The sequence below is a fragment of the Falco naumanni genome, chromosome 4, assembly GCF_017639655.2.
Source record: "Falco naumanni isolate bFalNau1 chromosome 4, bFalNau1.pat, whole genome shotgun sequence".
Taxonomy (NCBI): Eukaryota; Metazoa; Chordata; class Aves; order Falconiformes; family Falconidae; genus Falco; species Falco naumanni.
Genome location: NC_054057.1, coordinates 110,751,969 through 110,765,984, shown reverse-complemented (window position 1 = coordinate 110,765,984; position 14,016 = coordinate 110,751,969). Strand labels below are relative to the sequence as shown.

The 14,016-nt window shown below is 39.2% G+C and overlaps 1 protein-coding gene across 1 annotated transcript in view; it reads left to right on the top strand.

Moving 5' to 3' along the window:
- Window positions 1-14,016, top strand: part of SLC6A11 (solute carrier family 6 member 11) — a 106,443-nt gene that overhangs the window by 38,428 nt on the left and 53,999 nt on the right. The window contains exon 7 of the mRNA XM_040592396.1: window positions 13,469-13,603. Coding sequence (XP_040448330.1) covers window positions 13,469-13,603 — 135 coding nt within the window. The remainder of the gene's footprint in view (window positions 1-13,468; window positions 13,604-14,016) is intronic.

Here is a 14,016-nt window from a genome sequence, read left to right as displayed (position 1 = left end):
ATCTTCATTATCCAGGCTGAAGAGAATAGAGGGCACACTAATAGTAAATTATTTCAACCTTTTGCCTCCTTGCCCCAGCTCATATTTGTTTATATTTTGTGAATGATTTATATGGTTCTCAGATAGTTGAGTTATTTTCAATTTACATAGCAGCTACTCAGAATGTCAGGATTTTGAAGGCTTTTCCCCTTCATTCCAATAGATTTGGATCATCTGCCAAGGCCATCACTGTTAGAATGGATCCCTGTGGCAGAAGACCAACCCCACGGAGCTGCCCACCACAGGGCAAGCAGGGAGGGCCAGCAGCTGCTGTGCCAGCCTGTGTACGCCTGCTTGAGCTGGCCTGTTTGCATCAGACCCCTTTCCTCATGCTAGGTAGTGCCATGGGCTGATTGTCTATCCTCAGAGAGGTCTCTGCTCAGCCCCTCTGTAGCCCCCTTGTTTCTCTCATGTTGCTATACAAAAGCTAGTGTCTCACCCCAGAGTGATAAGGTTTTTCAGCTTGCATGCAGGTTTGTTCTGGGTAAACTGCAATGCACTCAGTCTGAATCTGGCTTTAGTGTCTTTGAAATAGTTTATCACACCGTTGGCAGACCTGAATAGTGTTTGTATTTCTGACTGTGGACAAATTTGTGTTAATTGAGAGAGGACTCAATTTCACATCTCTTTCATAGTAGTGCACCTCTGTTCACATCAGAGTGCCTTCTAATTTACAGGTGCGCAAAAAGGACTGGCATATAGATCTAAACCAAGAAAAAAAATTGAAAAGAGTGTATTGATCTGGTTGAAAATACAAGCAGAAAGGCAGTGTATCAAGACTAATGCATGAAAGATGTGGAAAGCCTGCTAGGATTAGGATGTTCCTTTTCCTTGAGCTGTTTGCCAGCAGGACACTGCATTGTATCTAGTGTGTTTGAAGACCGCAGGTTCAGAGATGGATTTTCCATACCTTTCACCCATCATTTTCTCTGCCCTCCCATCAGGAGTTAAGCCTTGCTTGCCAGCAGTTAAGACTCAGTCACTAGTCCCAAAGAAAATTTATTTCTCAATAGCAGGCTATATAAAGGCCTTAATGGATTCAATGAGGCAGAAAAAAAGAGTAAAAGGACAGAAGGAAAAAAAAAATTAGAGAAAGATGTGTGGAAGGAAAAAAAAATAAAAAGAACTGGGGCCCATTGTAGGAGCCCAGGAAAAGGAACTAGGCAGCAATGATTGTATCTCCTGAAGTGTCTTTTGTTTTAGCCTAAAGTAACAGTGAAGAATAGCCCTTCATGGAGAGGCTTTAACACTCTGTCCAAGACAGATCTCTGTATTCAAAGGGGGAAAGTAGAACATTCATGAGATGCATGCAGAGTTCCTGCTATCCGCCTCCTCTATGTGAGGTTTTAAAACCGCTACAGTGAAATTTTTTTCCCTCTCCTGTGCACCGAGCATTTAAGGACACCTTGGGTTTGTTAAAGATTTTTGTGCCTCTTGGTGGTTTTCCCAAACTGCTGTTTTGGAGCTTGGGAAAGTATTAATGGTAAACTTAAATCAGAATCATATCTTCATGATTTCATTCTTTCCCAGCTGCACCTTAACAGGAGAGATCCACTTTTATATGAATACTTACGTAGACTGGATCACAGCCCAAGCAAGTCAAAAGTGTGTTTCAGTGCACTGAAGGACAGCTCACGGCACATGCAGATGTGAGAGTTTTGGGGCAGAAAAATCACCTGATCTGTCAACCTAATGTATGACACTGGGGGGTGGGGAAGCGGGCAGAGGATGGAAGGCCAGTTGTAGTATTTGCAGCTGTAATTCAGTGAAATTTGCTGAAAAATTAAAGGTGAAGCCAAAGGGCACAGATTAACATTGAGGTATCTCTATAGGAGAAATGCATTGATTGGCTGAAGGTAACATCCAGGTTTATTTTTTTCCATTCCAGGCACTTTTAGCCCATTATCAAAAATACACTGACGGAATAAAAGAAGACTTCAGCAACGGATGACAAACTATTCTATTTCTATATGACCTCTTCATATTTCACTTCTCCTTTCACAGAACCTGCCCTTCCTTACCAAATTGCCTTATCCTCTGCCCCAATAAAATAAATTAGTGAACAACGCCATACAGAAGAACATCAAACAGGAGCCAAGATACAAGTTCTTTTTACTTTGATCATTGCTGATGCATGTGTCAGGGCTAAAATGTTATTCCTCAGGTGCATGAAACACCTGTATCTGACTTATAACTTGAGGTTTTATGAAGCTGTGTTTTACAAAAAGCTTGGTGTGGTTGCCCATGTTCTAGTCTCTTTATGTGTGTACAAAAATCACTATAGATATTTTTTTTGTTGGATCTTATTTTGCATATTTGGAATATTACTTGCACTTTTTCTTCAGCAAGGCTATGTAAGGTATGTCCTTGGTACCTCAACTCAAATACAGAAACATGAGGGTTGACGTCAATTTCTCACATTGACTCTTTCAGTGATACCAGTTTTATGTCTCTTCAGCTGAAGTAGAACAGATATAATCCCCTATTCTCACACGGGTAGCTTGTCGTGAGCTAGTGCTAACCTGTATACCTTGAAGATTGGCTTATTCTTCACAGTTTACAAAGCAGTTTATAGCCATCCATCCCCATGGCACTGTATGCAAAGTATTATATCAAATTCCTGCCAGAGGGAAGGCAGTCTCTTCAGTTTCTGCAGTCAGCATAGGCTAGATTTTTGGCTTTATCTGCAATGTGAAGATGTCTTTGTAGTAGAAGTTTTGTTTACAAGGCTGTTCTTGTGAGACTTACAAACTTTAGTTCTGTATACCACCCCAGTTTCAACTAACATGGATTTAATCCAAACTCAGTCTTAAGAATGGGAAAGCTTAATGAAATGAATTGCTACACAAGCAACAAAGGCAGTTTCAAGCAGCTGCTGGTGCTATGCTGGTAACTAAAACACATCCCCAAGAAGTGAGTTGGCTGCTGTGTGCCTGCTATTCACTTCTGCTGCTGGGCAATTGAAAAATGTGTATGGTTAAAAAAGAAAAGAAAAAAACTCCTCAAAATATCCTTTATAAGCTTGATTGTGGCATATGTAGAAAATGTAAGACACTGCTGTAAGAGCCTGACACAAAGAATTACTTGTAATAAAAACTTCTTTATTTCCTGTGGGTATAAAATGTGCGCATTGCTACCCAAGAGAACTAACCATAGTTCAGGTCAGTAAGTGGTTTTGTGGCTTAGTTTGTATGTCGCTTGTTCCTGGAGTGCCTTACTGAGGTCAGAATCTCAGTGTGCCAAATCTTGGATGAACGCAGTGAGATGCCTCTATTCCCCAAAGAGCTTGCCTTTACAGCCGCATCACAGACAGAGATCTGTTGAACTGGAGGGAGAAGGGAGAGATCAAAGCGTCTGCTGAAGACAGAAAAAAACAAATCTGTGGCAGTAACATACTCTTCAGTCACACTGTCTTCCAGCCCAATGTCTTTATTGTGTGACTCTCATTTCTCCTATGCATCTCATCAGCTCTTCTTCTCAGACTGAAACTCAGATCAAAAACACATTTAAATTGCAGCACACTGTCAGATCAGTGTCCTACAAGTCAGCCTTGAGGTGATTTAGAGGCTGTTTAGTAGGGAAGTTACAGTGCAATAAAGCCTTTAAGTAAAATAATGATGTGTCTAACTGTGTTATGATAGATGTAGCAGCCATAGGGAATGGAAATGTGGAAAATTAGCGTCTGGATGATAAAGATACTTGTTGGTTTAGGTGGTAAGGCTATGTTTATATTTCTGTTACAATTTTTATAGTTAATACACAAGTAGCATTGCAAATGCTGTATGATGGATACATCTCCTCTGTCACCATGGTGATAAGGGCCTATATTCCTCAGTAGATGATATAAATTGGTCTGTCATCCTGTGGGTAGACCAACACACACCTTTTTCAATAGTAAATTATAAGCTCTTGATTATCCTATAAATGTCCTGAACCTCCCAATAGAATCATAGAATGGTTTTGGTTGGAAGGGATCTTTAAAGGTCATCTAGTCCAATACACAAGAGAGTTTCATGACTGTGAGAAGTGTCAAACGAAAGAAGAGGTATGAGTGTGCTGTAGGGATGTCTCTTTTGCCTGCTTGTTTACAAATCCCTTTTTTCCCCCCCCCAGCATTTACTGTAGATTAAATAAGGCTGTGGTACTTTCAGAAAAGTGTGCAGGATTGACTTATAAATCATTTAAAGATGGCCACTAGCATATCTGCTTGAGTGCTTGGAAGACTGTTAGACTACATATCAAAAAGATGTTCACGTGGGACTAGTTTTGATGCAAAGTTCTAGGGAAATTCTTATTTCCTATTGAATTGATGTTTCATGGTTTTAATATTTGCAGTTATGTTAACATTTCTGATGTGGTCGTGCATTTGATGACTTCTCATACGCTGGCTATAGTGCCTGATTCTCTTAGCTCCTTCCCACGCAAGGCCTCTGTGCAGGTGGTGTACTCCAGTTGCTATCTTGGTCTTTGCTGACCTTTTGTGGCTACCTGAGGAAGGAGGAGGTCTAGCTAGGGAACCTCACCTGCTACTCCTTTTGGTAGGTAGTGTTGTATCCACCTGCCTGACTGCATGCAGTCATCTTTTTGCTCTTAGTGGTGGTGTTACTTTGCGAGTGGGGGTGCATTTGTTTGGTTTTTTGAGTGTGGGGTGGTTTTTTTGGTTTGTTTGTTTTTAAGACAAGTGAGGAAAATGGAGAGGACGAGGAAGCAATCTAAGCTGGAGGTGGTAAGAAATGTTCTGGTAAAGCTTTATTTCACTGGAAAATGTTGATTTGGTGAAACTAGTCATTCTTCAGAGCACCTAGTAATTACACGTGGACAACACTTGTCTGGAAAACCCAGTTTCATGTTCTCTAGTAAGCAGTTAGAGAATGGACAATCCTTTCCTGTCATCTTGTTGGAGGAATGAGTTGGCCAAAAATTTTGAGTTCATTCCAGTGCAGTTTTAAGATCTTACAAACTTCTGTGTGACAGGAAAATCATCTCCTGTCCTGTTCTGACCCTTGCATCTTTATCTGCTTTACAGGTTAAACGTTTTTAGAGTATGTCAGAACCTAATGACTGGTGCCTTAGTGAGAGCTGGCAGGCATGTCTAGAGTAGCTAAGAAATGAAATTAATTTAGTGCCTTATCAGTCCCCCGTTTCTGCCTGTGTAAACTCAGTTAACAAAAGTGGAAATTCAGGTGCTAGTGTAGGATGATTCTGACTCACTGTAAATTATTTCCATAGAAATGGGGTTGTCCTATATTAGGAATAGTAATCACATATTAAAGGTTTTTTAGGCAAATTTCAGGTTTCTGTGCATATATGGAACTAATATCAGTAGCTGGGTTGTTGTTTATTAAAGCAAACTAGATAGCATTCAGAAGTCTGGAAATCCTGGAAGGTTCTGAAAAGGAACAGCTTTGATTTTTAAAAGCTTGAACTTTTTAAAGACCTTTTCAAAATGAAAAAAAAAAACCCTCAGCTGATTAATTAGTCCTAATTTATATTTAAAATTCTTCCTGACTGATTTTTAAAGTTGACTTTTACTTGATTAAATAGCAGTCTTTGATTTTTGAGATATTTGTGGCTCTGCAAATTCCCTACTTGATGGGAGCACTACATAAACACTTTTCTTCGCTTGCAGTAATGAGCGTAGCCAAGATCCTGAAAAGTTTGCTTCCCCCATATCGCCCGTCCTCTCCCTGCCCACAGCCGCAGGGCAGGTCTTCCTCTTTGTGCATTTGAATGGTAACCAAAACAATAAACTAACGTTATTCTTTTTAGATATTTGTAGTTACAAGATAACATTATTTCATTTGCCATTCTAGTTTGAGGCTGGGCCATTTATGGTGGAGATAAAATAATGAGTTTAAATCAATAGTCTCTTCAAGGTAAAAAGAAAAAAAACAAACCATCCTCTTCAACCAACCAAGCAAACAAAAAAAAGAAACCCACACACCGTGTAGGGACTAGGAGGACTATAATACCCTGATTTTATCGTCAGATTGCTGCTTTTGTATTTACATGGGTAGAGCTGTATCTATCTGCTTGCCAAATTGTAGTGCTCATTTCGCTAAAGATTTTCTGCAACTTTCGACATTTGAAAATTGCACTACAGACTTCCTCTTGCTTCGCAGAATTATTTGGGGCATACTGTTTACAACTGTTGAAATTTTTGCATTGGCAGTGTATTCACAATGTATTAACAATGTGAAAACATGCTTTCTAACAAATAGATAGCACGCTCTTAGGCACATTAGGGATTAGAATTGCTGCGTCCTTTACTTTTTTTACCAACATAACTCCTCTAAAGACACTCAGGCAGTTGGTAATTATAGGATGAATATTGACTTTGCACAATGCAAGCTTGGAGACTGAGGAACAGTAGCACTGGGAGAATGCAAGTCATAGCACTGAGTTCCTGAGGTTTCTCTGAATTGTATTTACTGTAGGTATTTATCTAGGAAGTAAATTTTCCTGCTCTCCTCCTTTGGCACTTAATGATGGCAAAAACTGTAGTAGCACTGATGAAACACAATGACTGAAAATCTCAGTTTCTTAGTTCAGGCTGTGTCCCTGTTCGTGCCAGCAAAGTTAGCATTGCACAGATTCACTAGTGAATTTTTCTGTACACTTCAGAGCAGGGTCTCTGAAAACTACTATAGACCCATGTATCAACTTTTAGACTCTGTAAACACGGTAACTACGCAAATAGTTTCCTATAAACCTTAATCTAGATTAAGGTGAGTGAGTCTGTTCTCTTAATGCCCTGAATCAGATTTTACTATGCATTCTCCCACAGCCTATTCAGACTGGAATGGATTCTTGAAATATATAGAGCTGTGATTTAAGGACATTCTTCCAGGATCTCAAGGGATCCCCATCTATTATGATCAGTCCCACTTTTTAAGAAGCTGTTGGCACATTCTTTGTAAATGATTTTGTCATTATTAAGCTGTGCATGCATATGGTCAGTTCAAGAAAGAATCTGGTTATCTGCATTTAACATTTAGTGCTTAAATGCAGGTGATCACATAATTGATTAAATATGTAATAAAATTAACAGCTTCTACATGTTGTATAGGCACTTTTGTGTGTTCCAGTCCCCATGACTGAGTTTTACTGATTATATCTGCACAGAGGGGAAATTCTGCTCCGCAAAGTATTTCTTAGTCTGTGGACAGGCTCTGTAGAATCACTGAAACTCCCTTCTACTCCCACAGCAAGGTTTCTTTCTAAAGGAGGTACGGGGAGTTTTGCACCCTCTCTTTATGTTCAAACACCAAGTTGAGAAGCAGGAATAACCAAGGAACTGGGGTGTTGCCCGAGATATTTGTCTTGAAGTCTCTCAGGCCATGTTTATGAACATTTCTGTTTGGTTTGTCTTGGTAGTCTAACAAATGAATGTTTTGGGGCAGCAGTTACCTAGCACGGCATTTGATCTAGGTAGTACATATTTTTTTTTTGATTAAATGAGGCCTGCAGACCCCAACAAACTTGAAAAACAGTTTTAGCAGAAATAAGTCAGATCTTGATTTTAATGGTCCTGGGCGATCTGGAAACAAAACCAGCTGTGGTAATTAGCTGGGAAATAATTTCAAGTAACACATTTAGAAAACTTGGTACTGCTTAAGGAATATTTATGGAGAGAAATAGCTTATAATTTAAGTGAATTGTTCACTTCAGGCAGGAGTGTGAGCTGCTGCAGTGCATTGATACCGTCTGCCTTTGGTACTTCTTTATTGCTTTCCAATTTTAGCTGTATTTCTGGATTGGCCTAGTTGAGGCTATTACAGCACTGGAGTCCTCAGCACTGAGTCAAAACTTCCACAATGTTTTTCTTCCCCCTCTTTTGGAACTTTTAACTACACGTAGGTGTTTTTTTGAACACAGAATATGTTGTTGGAATGGAATTTGGGAAACGCTAAAAAGTTTATAAAATCAGACACAATGTAAAGAATAATTCTTGCTAAAAAAAAAAAAAAAAAGAAAAAACACCCCCCTCCACCCCCCACCCCACCCCCATTTTTCACCCTTTTTAAACTATTGAAATGAAGTATATAAATAATTAATTTGGCTTGTGGAATCCCAAGGGAGAGCTCCTTTCCACCCATTTGGTGAAAAGAGTACTAAACCAAAATGGAATAGAACGTAAATCTTTTTTTTGGCTCAGAATAAATGTTGGAGTTGAGTTTTCATTTAATTGTAAAGGAACCTGTTTCAGCTTGACTCAGACTTTTATTTACTTATTTATTGCCTTTACCACCCATGAATAATATGTATTTTTTGGTCTTGAACAGGTCTGCTAGATAGAGATTTTTCTGTCTCCCAGTGAATGACCTCAGTGTGATGTGGTATTAGAAGTGTTTATTCTTTCTGTTGTTGTGTCACGTAGCATCTTCTGCTTCCTGTGATCACTGCACATTTGACAGGGTTCTTACATACCTTTATTAAATGTCCTCTCCTGGCCCCTATTTTGTAGCTCATTTTGCAGTCCCAGTGAATTTTTCTTCTTTGATAATAATTTCTCAGCTCTCAAATCTCATTAAATTTTCTTACATGTTGGTTTTTGAACTTCTTTCTACTCCAAGTCAAACTGTCTGTACTCACACGATTCAGTAGTACCTTAGAAGAAATTCTGCAGTTTGTAAGCAATCTGGTTAATGATGGTTCACAATTTTATCTCCCCCTGCCCCGTCCCAGTCAAACATCATACAAGTCCAGTCATCTGGTATTCTGTTGGGTTTATGTTTTGGTTTCTTTTTCTGCATATGAAATTCTAGCTTTAAAACACAGGCAGATCCTAGAACATTTTCCCCCCTTTGACATACTTTTAAAAAAACTTGTGAATCAGCTGTCACTCCTTTATGCTGTTTTATACCATTTTTCATCCAATTAATGTTGAAAATATCTTTTTTTTGGTTGTCATTTGCATGTCCATAGATGCTATAGTATCATATCAGCAAAAGACTTTTTCAAACAAAACTGTATGGAAATTTCGTAGTATACCATGGTAGCTGAAAAAGAAAATCTTTCATAGTGTTATCATCTGCTGTTAAGATTTGTGAAACTGGAAAAATATTAGTGGAGCCAAGATGTCTGGGTTAACTGTGGCATGTAGAGCTCTTTTGTAGAATTTTGATGCAAATCATGCACAAATTGGTAATACCTGGGTGTGTGTACAAAGACACTGGGGGTGTCAGACAGTGATAAGATAATTATATCTCCGCAGTTGTACTAATATGCCCTTCTGCATCAACACTGTAAAGCAGGATAAAAAAATTACTTTTCTCCCTGTCACATCACTTAGGTAGTGAAATTTTAGTTTCCAGGCTGAGTCTCCACACAGGAGTGTACTGCACCGTGGGCATAACTTTCTTTTATTTGTCCCGTGTAGACAAACCCTGTATGTCACCGAGATCTGAGTATGCCTGGCAGTCTCCTCTTAACAAAGGAAGTTGAAGGTGTCAGTCTAGTTCTCTGTGGTTACAGCGTCAACGACATAAATAGGCTAAATGACCAACCAATAGGCTGAAAACATTAAGTGAAAGATAAGGATAGTAGGGCATGGGGTCAGGTCTTATTTTCCATGTAACTTCTAATACTGAGTTTGGGCAAATTGCTGGTAATTCCTGTGTTTTAACTACTTGTGTTTGTAGCCTAATGGAGCAGTAGAGGACTTTAGGGGAAGGGGATTAGCAAGCCAGTAATTTTCTGAAACATAAAGTGCAAGTAAACACTTCTGTTCCATTTATGAAATGCAATTGGCTCATTATAACTGAAAACAACCTCGAACATCCACATCTTGCAGGAAAGTATTCCTTCGACTTCCTAGCCTCAGAAAGTTCTATTTTCTTCATTGAATTCTACTTCAGTTATGTTCTCAGCAAGAACCAAGCAAAGGATTGATGTTCGCTGCTTCCTTGTGATGACTCACCCCGTTAAGAAGCAGCTGTGAGGTAGTATGGGAACATCAGTCTGGTGTTTCTGTAGTAGCTGTAGGCAGAGAAATCTGGTTTTAGACTTTCAGATTTCTGTGGGTTTGTGGCTTGATTTGTTGCATGCGGGGCTTCTTTCTTATTCTCAACAGATTTATCATGTATTTCTTCTACAGTTTCTTAGAAGCCAGGTCACCTTCACTTGAACCTCTGTGGCATGATCTGGCCTGAATGTTCGGAAAAGGCACCTTTTCATTTAGGACAAGAAGTTCAACAGTCCCAGTAGCTAAATGGGAACCTATGTAGTATGTTTGCACTTTAAAGATACCTGGGTAATCCAGTACCTAGTCCTTAACTCACTTCCAGTACTTTGGTACTTAAAGCTCACGGCAGTCAATGAAGTACCTGTTCTCAGGTTCTTTGATACTAATGTGCTTTCCATGAAGCACAAAGTATGCTGAAGAGCTGTTAAATGTCTCAGTGGTGCCTTTCCACATACTTGTATGTCTAAATATCTTTTAAATTTTGTCTTTCAGTTATATTGTAATAGAAGAACTCGGTGCAAAAACTAGCATGCCAAAGAGTTTTATTTTGTTTCCAACTGTTTAAACATTGGCATTGCTCTGACAAGGGTTTAAAAAAAGCATTTTGAGCATTGGAATGCAAATTAACATACCAAGCAATTAAAGTCAATTAAAACAGGATGCAGTGTAATTAGAAACAGTTGTGTTCACATTTATATTCAAAGAGGTTTGATGTGTTGAAAGAGAAGAAAACAATTCAGGAAACTTTTAATGCCTACAGATGTGATGATGATACTAATACTGGCATTTGATTTCTAAAATGCCCCATCCTCCCTCACCTCATGAGCTCTTGAGGAGCATGATAAAATGAGGAACCGATGCAGTGGAATTAAGTGGCTCAACCCATACTCAAAGAGTGGAACACCCACCTACAGGTGGTGGCCTGCTCTCCCCTCTCTGAGCCCAGCGCCCACACCTGTGGCAGGACAGAGCAGCCTGCTGTTCCAGCAGCTTCCTTAGCAGTACGAGCACTAACACTGGTAAGTTGTCAACAGCGGCAATTGGCTCAAGAAGGGTCTATTTTTTCCACACATGCTTCCTTGCTATCTCTTTCATTGTTGTTCTGGATATCTGCATTAGTATTTATTGCCAGAAATACGGAGCTAATTGTGCTCTATTTATATTCTCTTTCTGCATGGTAACCAGAAAGGAAGGAGAGTCCTCATCCCTCTAAAGCTGAGGCACAGCTGCCCTCACGATAAAAAAAAAAAAACCAAAACGCTAGCAGTTGTGGTTCTAGTAGTTGCCATAATGTTAATAGGTGAGGATGGGCTGTGAAAGGCATTTGGAAAAGCAAACAGAAAACTATGAAGTATAACACTACAAGCCTGGGATAGCTGCCATGGAATTGCAGGCTGTGGTACGAGGTACGGTACCTCTTACCTGACCTCTCGAGCAAAGAGTGGTTTCAGCTTTTCCTTGATGGAGCTGCATGAGGAAATACAGCCAAAGGAACCTGGGAAGAAATCTGCCCCTACCAAATTACAGTCTGTTTACTGATGTAAAATGTTTGAAGGCAGTGGCAGGATGTGCTAGATGGCTGCAAACCGTTATAGTTAATAAAGCATGATGCAATGAAATGTTTTTTAATGTTGTCATAGATATTCAGGTACTTTCATGTCATCAAATGTGTATGTCTGCTGATTATCCTCTATTAAAAACAACCATTGGTTTAAAAGAAGTAGAGAAAAATAGCTGGCACAGAATTAAATACAGGAACATGAAAAACAGTTGCTGGTTACTCCATCCTTTCCACCCAATATAAGACTTGGAGCAGGACCATGTCCATTCTGTGTGTTTCTTTGTTACTTCTCATTAACTGATGATCCATTTCTATTTGAAATCTAAATGTGGACAGCAGTCTCTCTGAGACAAGGTCTGTTTGAACTCAGCCAGTCATATCAGTTTGCATGTCCACTAATAGTCAATTATAATAAATATAAGCTCGGAGGATAGAGCTTTCTATTTTGCATTTGGTTGACCTATGGATTCATCAATTCAGGCTTCTGAGACCTATAGAAATATAATGGTTGTCTCTGTTTCCTGGGAAAATCATGGTTTGTATTTTCAAAAGGGATAAGATACAGAAAAGATACATAGATGCTTACCTCCTGTCAAGGTCAGCGAGACTGAAGTGTCTAAATAGGGCTTAGGCAGCTGGACGTGTCTGAGGCTCTGCCAGGTGATTTTGTGTTCCTGCATTTCTGAGTGTACCAGCTGAGGAACACATGAGATGATTTCGTGTTTGGGGTTAAACACTCAGCATGGTTTGAAAATCAAATTTCAGTTATTAGTTAGGAAAATGTGTTTGAGAATCCTTTCATGGGTGTGTTCTCTGATGTATCTCTTTGATTTACATAGGCATGAGACAGATAATGAACTTTTGAATCTAAAATGTGTATTTTTGAGAGCTATACAGGTTGTTTTTCACCAAATGATTTTCCTCGTTCTTGCAGTTTGTTAAGTAATTTTGACTTGTGCAAGGCAGATGTGTAAGAGCATCATCTCATATTAGGATATTTTATACCTACTCTGCACAGGCAGAAATGGCTAGAGAGAATTATGGAGAGTTAAGTTTAAGGTATGTTATGTAGATGAAATATTTTATAGAGACATGGGATTCATAATTTAATCCATCTTTCAGTTTTAACAGCTATATACTGCTCTCGGGTTTGTGATTGCAAAATGGGATCAATTCTGCTTAGTTTTTCCTTTGGAAAATGCTCCTTGCAGGTTTCTAGAAAAGCTCAGTGGTTCCCCATGCACAAACCAAACCGATTTCTGCGGGGATGGGGGGTGGCAGGCAGGAGATGGCCATATGTGAGAGCAGAAACTTCTGGGCTTGAGCACTTCAGAAGTTTTGCTGGAAGGTGCTTTGCATGGTAAGGGTACTACAGCAAATCACAAGGAGCTACATGTAGCATTTAACCTTTAGCCTTCATGAAATGCTTATTCTTCAAATAGAGACATGCAGGCAAAGCAGTCTTATGAGCTGAAAGTTTAGTAATTACTGGGTGACTGAGAATTCATTGCATATGTTGTTACATATTACATATAATATAATGGAATTAATTACTTGCTATTATGAGTCCATTGCCTTGTACCTGTGTTTGGACAGGATGCGGTACGGTGTACAGGTATGCTATAGTACAGAGACTGGTTACCTGTCACAGAGAGTAAATAATAAAGAGAACTTCCCAATCTCTCTATAAAAATGTGTTGACCTTCCCTACAAGACATAAAAGGTTTAGAGGGCAATACGGCTGGGGGACAAAATTCACCTGCATAAACAAAGGCATCAAAAGCACTTTTCCGGCAGATAAGGATTTGGGTTTTATGTAATAGCAAAATGGATGTGGAAATGGGGTGCTTTCATTGCAGTTGGAAGAAAATATTTTTCTAATGTTTCCTTCTTCTTGCTAGGTTGTATATGTAACAGCCACATTCCCCTATATCATGTTGATGATTCTTCTGATTCGTGGAGTAACGTTACCAGGTGCTTCTGAGGGGATAAAATTCTACTTGTACCCTGACCTTTCTCGACTGTCTGACCCACAGGTAGGATCATGATCCATGTATTTATTTTCTTCTCTGACTGGGAAAAACTGCAGGAGTTTCTTGATTTTGAAGTTTGAATACAGGTGATTTTTGGATAGTTGTTCGCTGGCAGAAATTTGGAATTGTAGATAGGGTTTTAAAGCCATCACTGCTTACATGTACTGGAATTATTATTCTTTTAGTAGAAAAGTACCTTGGCTGATAAATCAGAATGTTCAGAAGTGTTCAGTTGCAGTTGCTGCTTCTACCAGTGAGGGGCAAGAGCATTGCCACCGGTTCCACAGGAACAACTTTGACCAAGACATCTATTTTATGGTTCTTTGCTCATTCCATATCTAAATCTCAGTCAAGATTAGTAGAGAAATTAATCATTCAAATGATTATTGTCTTTGAAGCAGAAATCTCTGGACGCA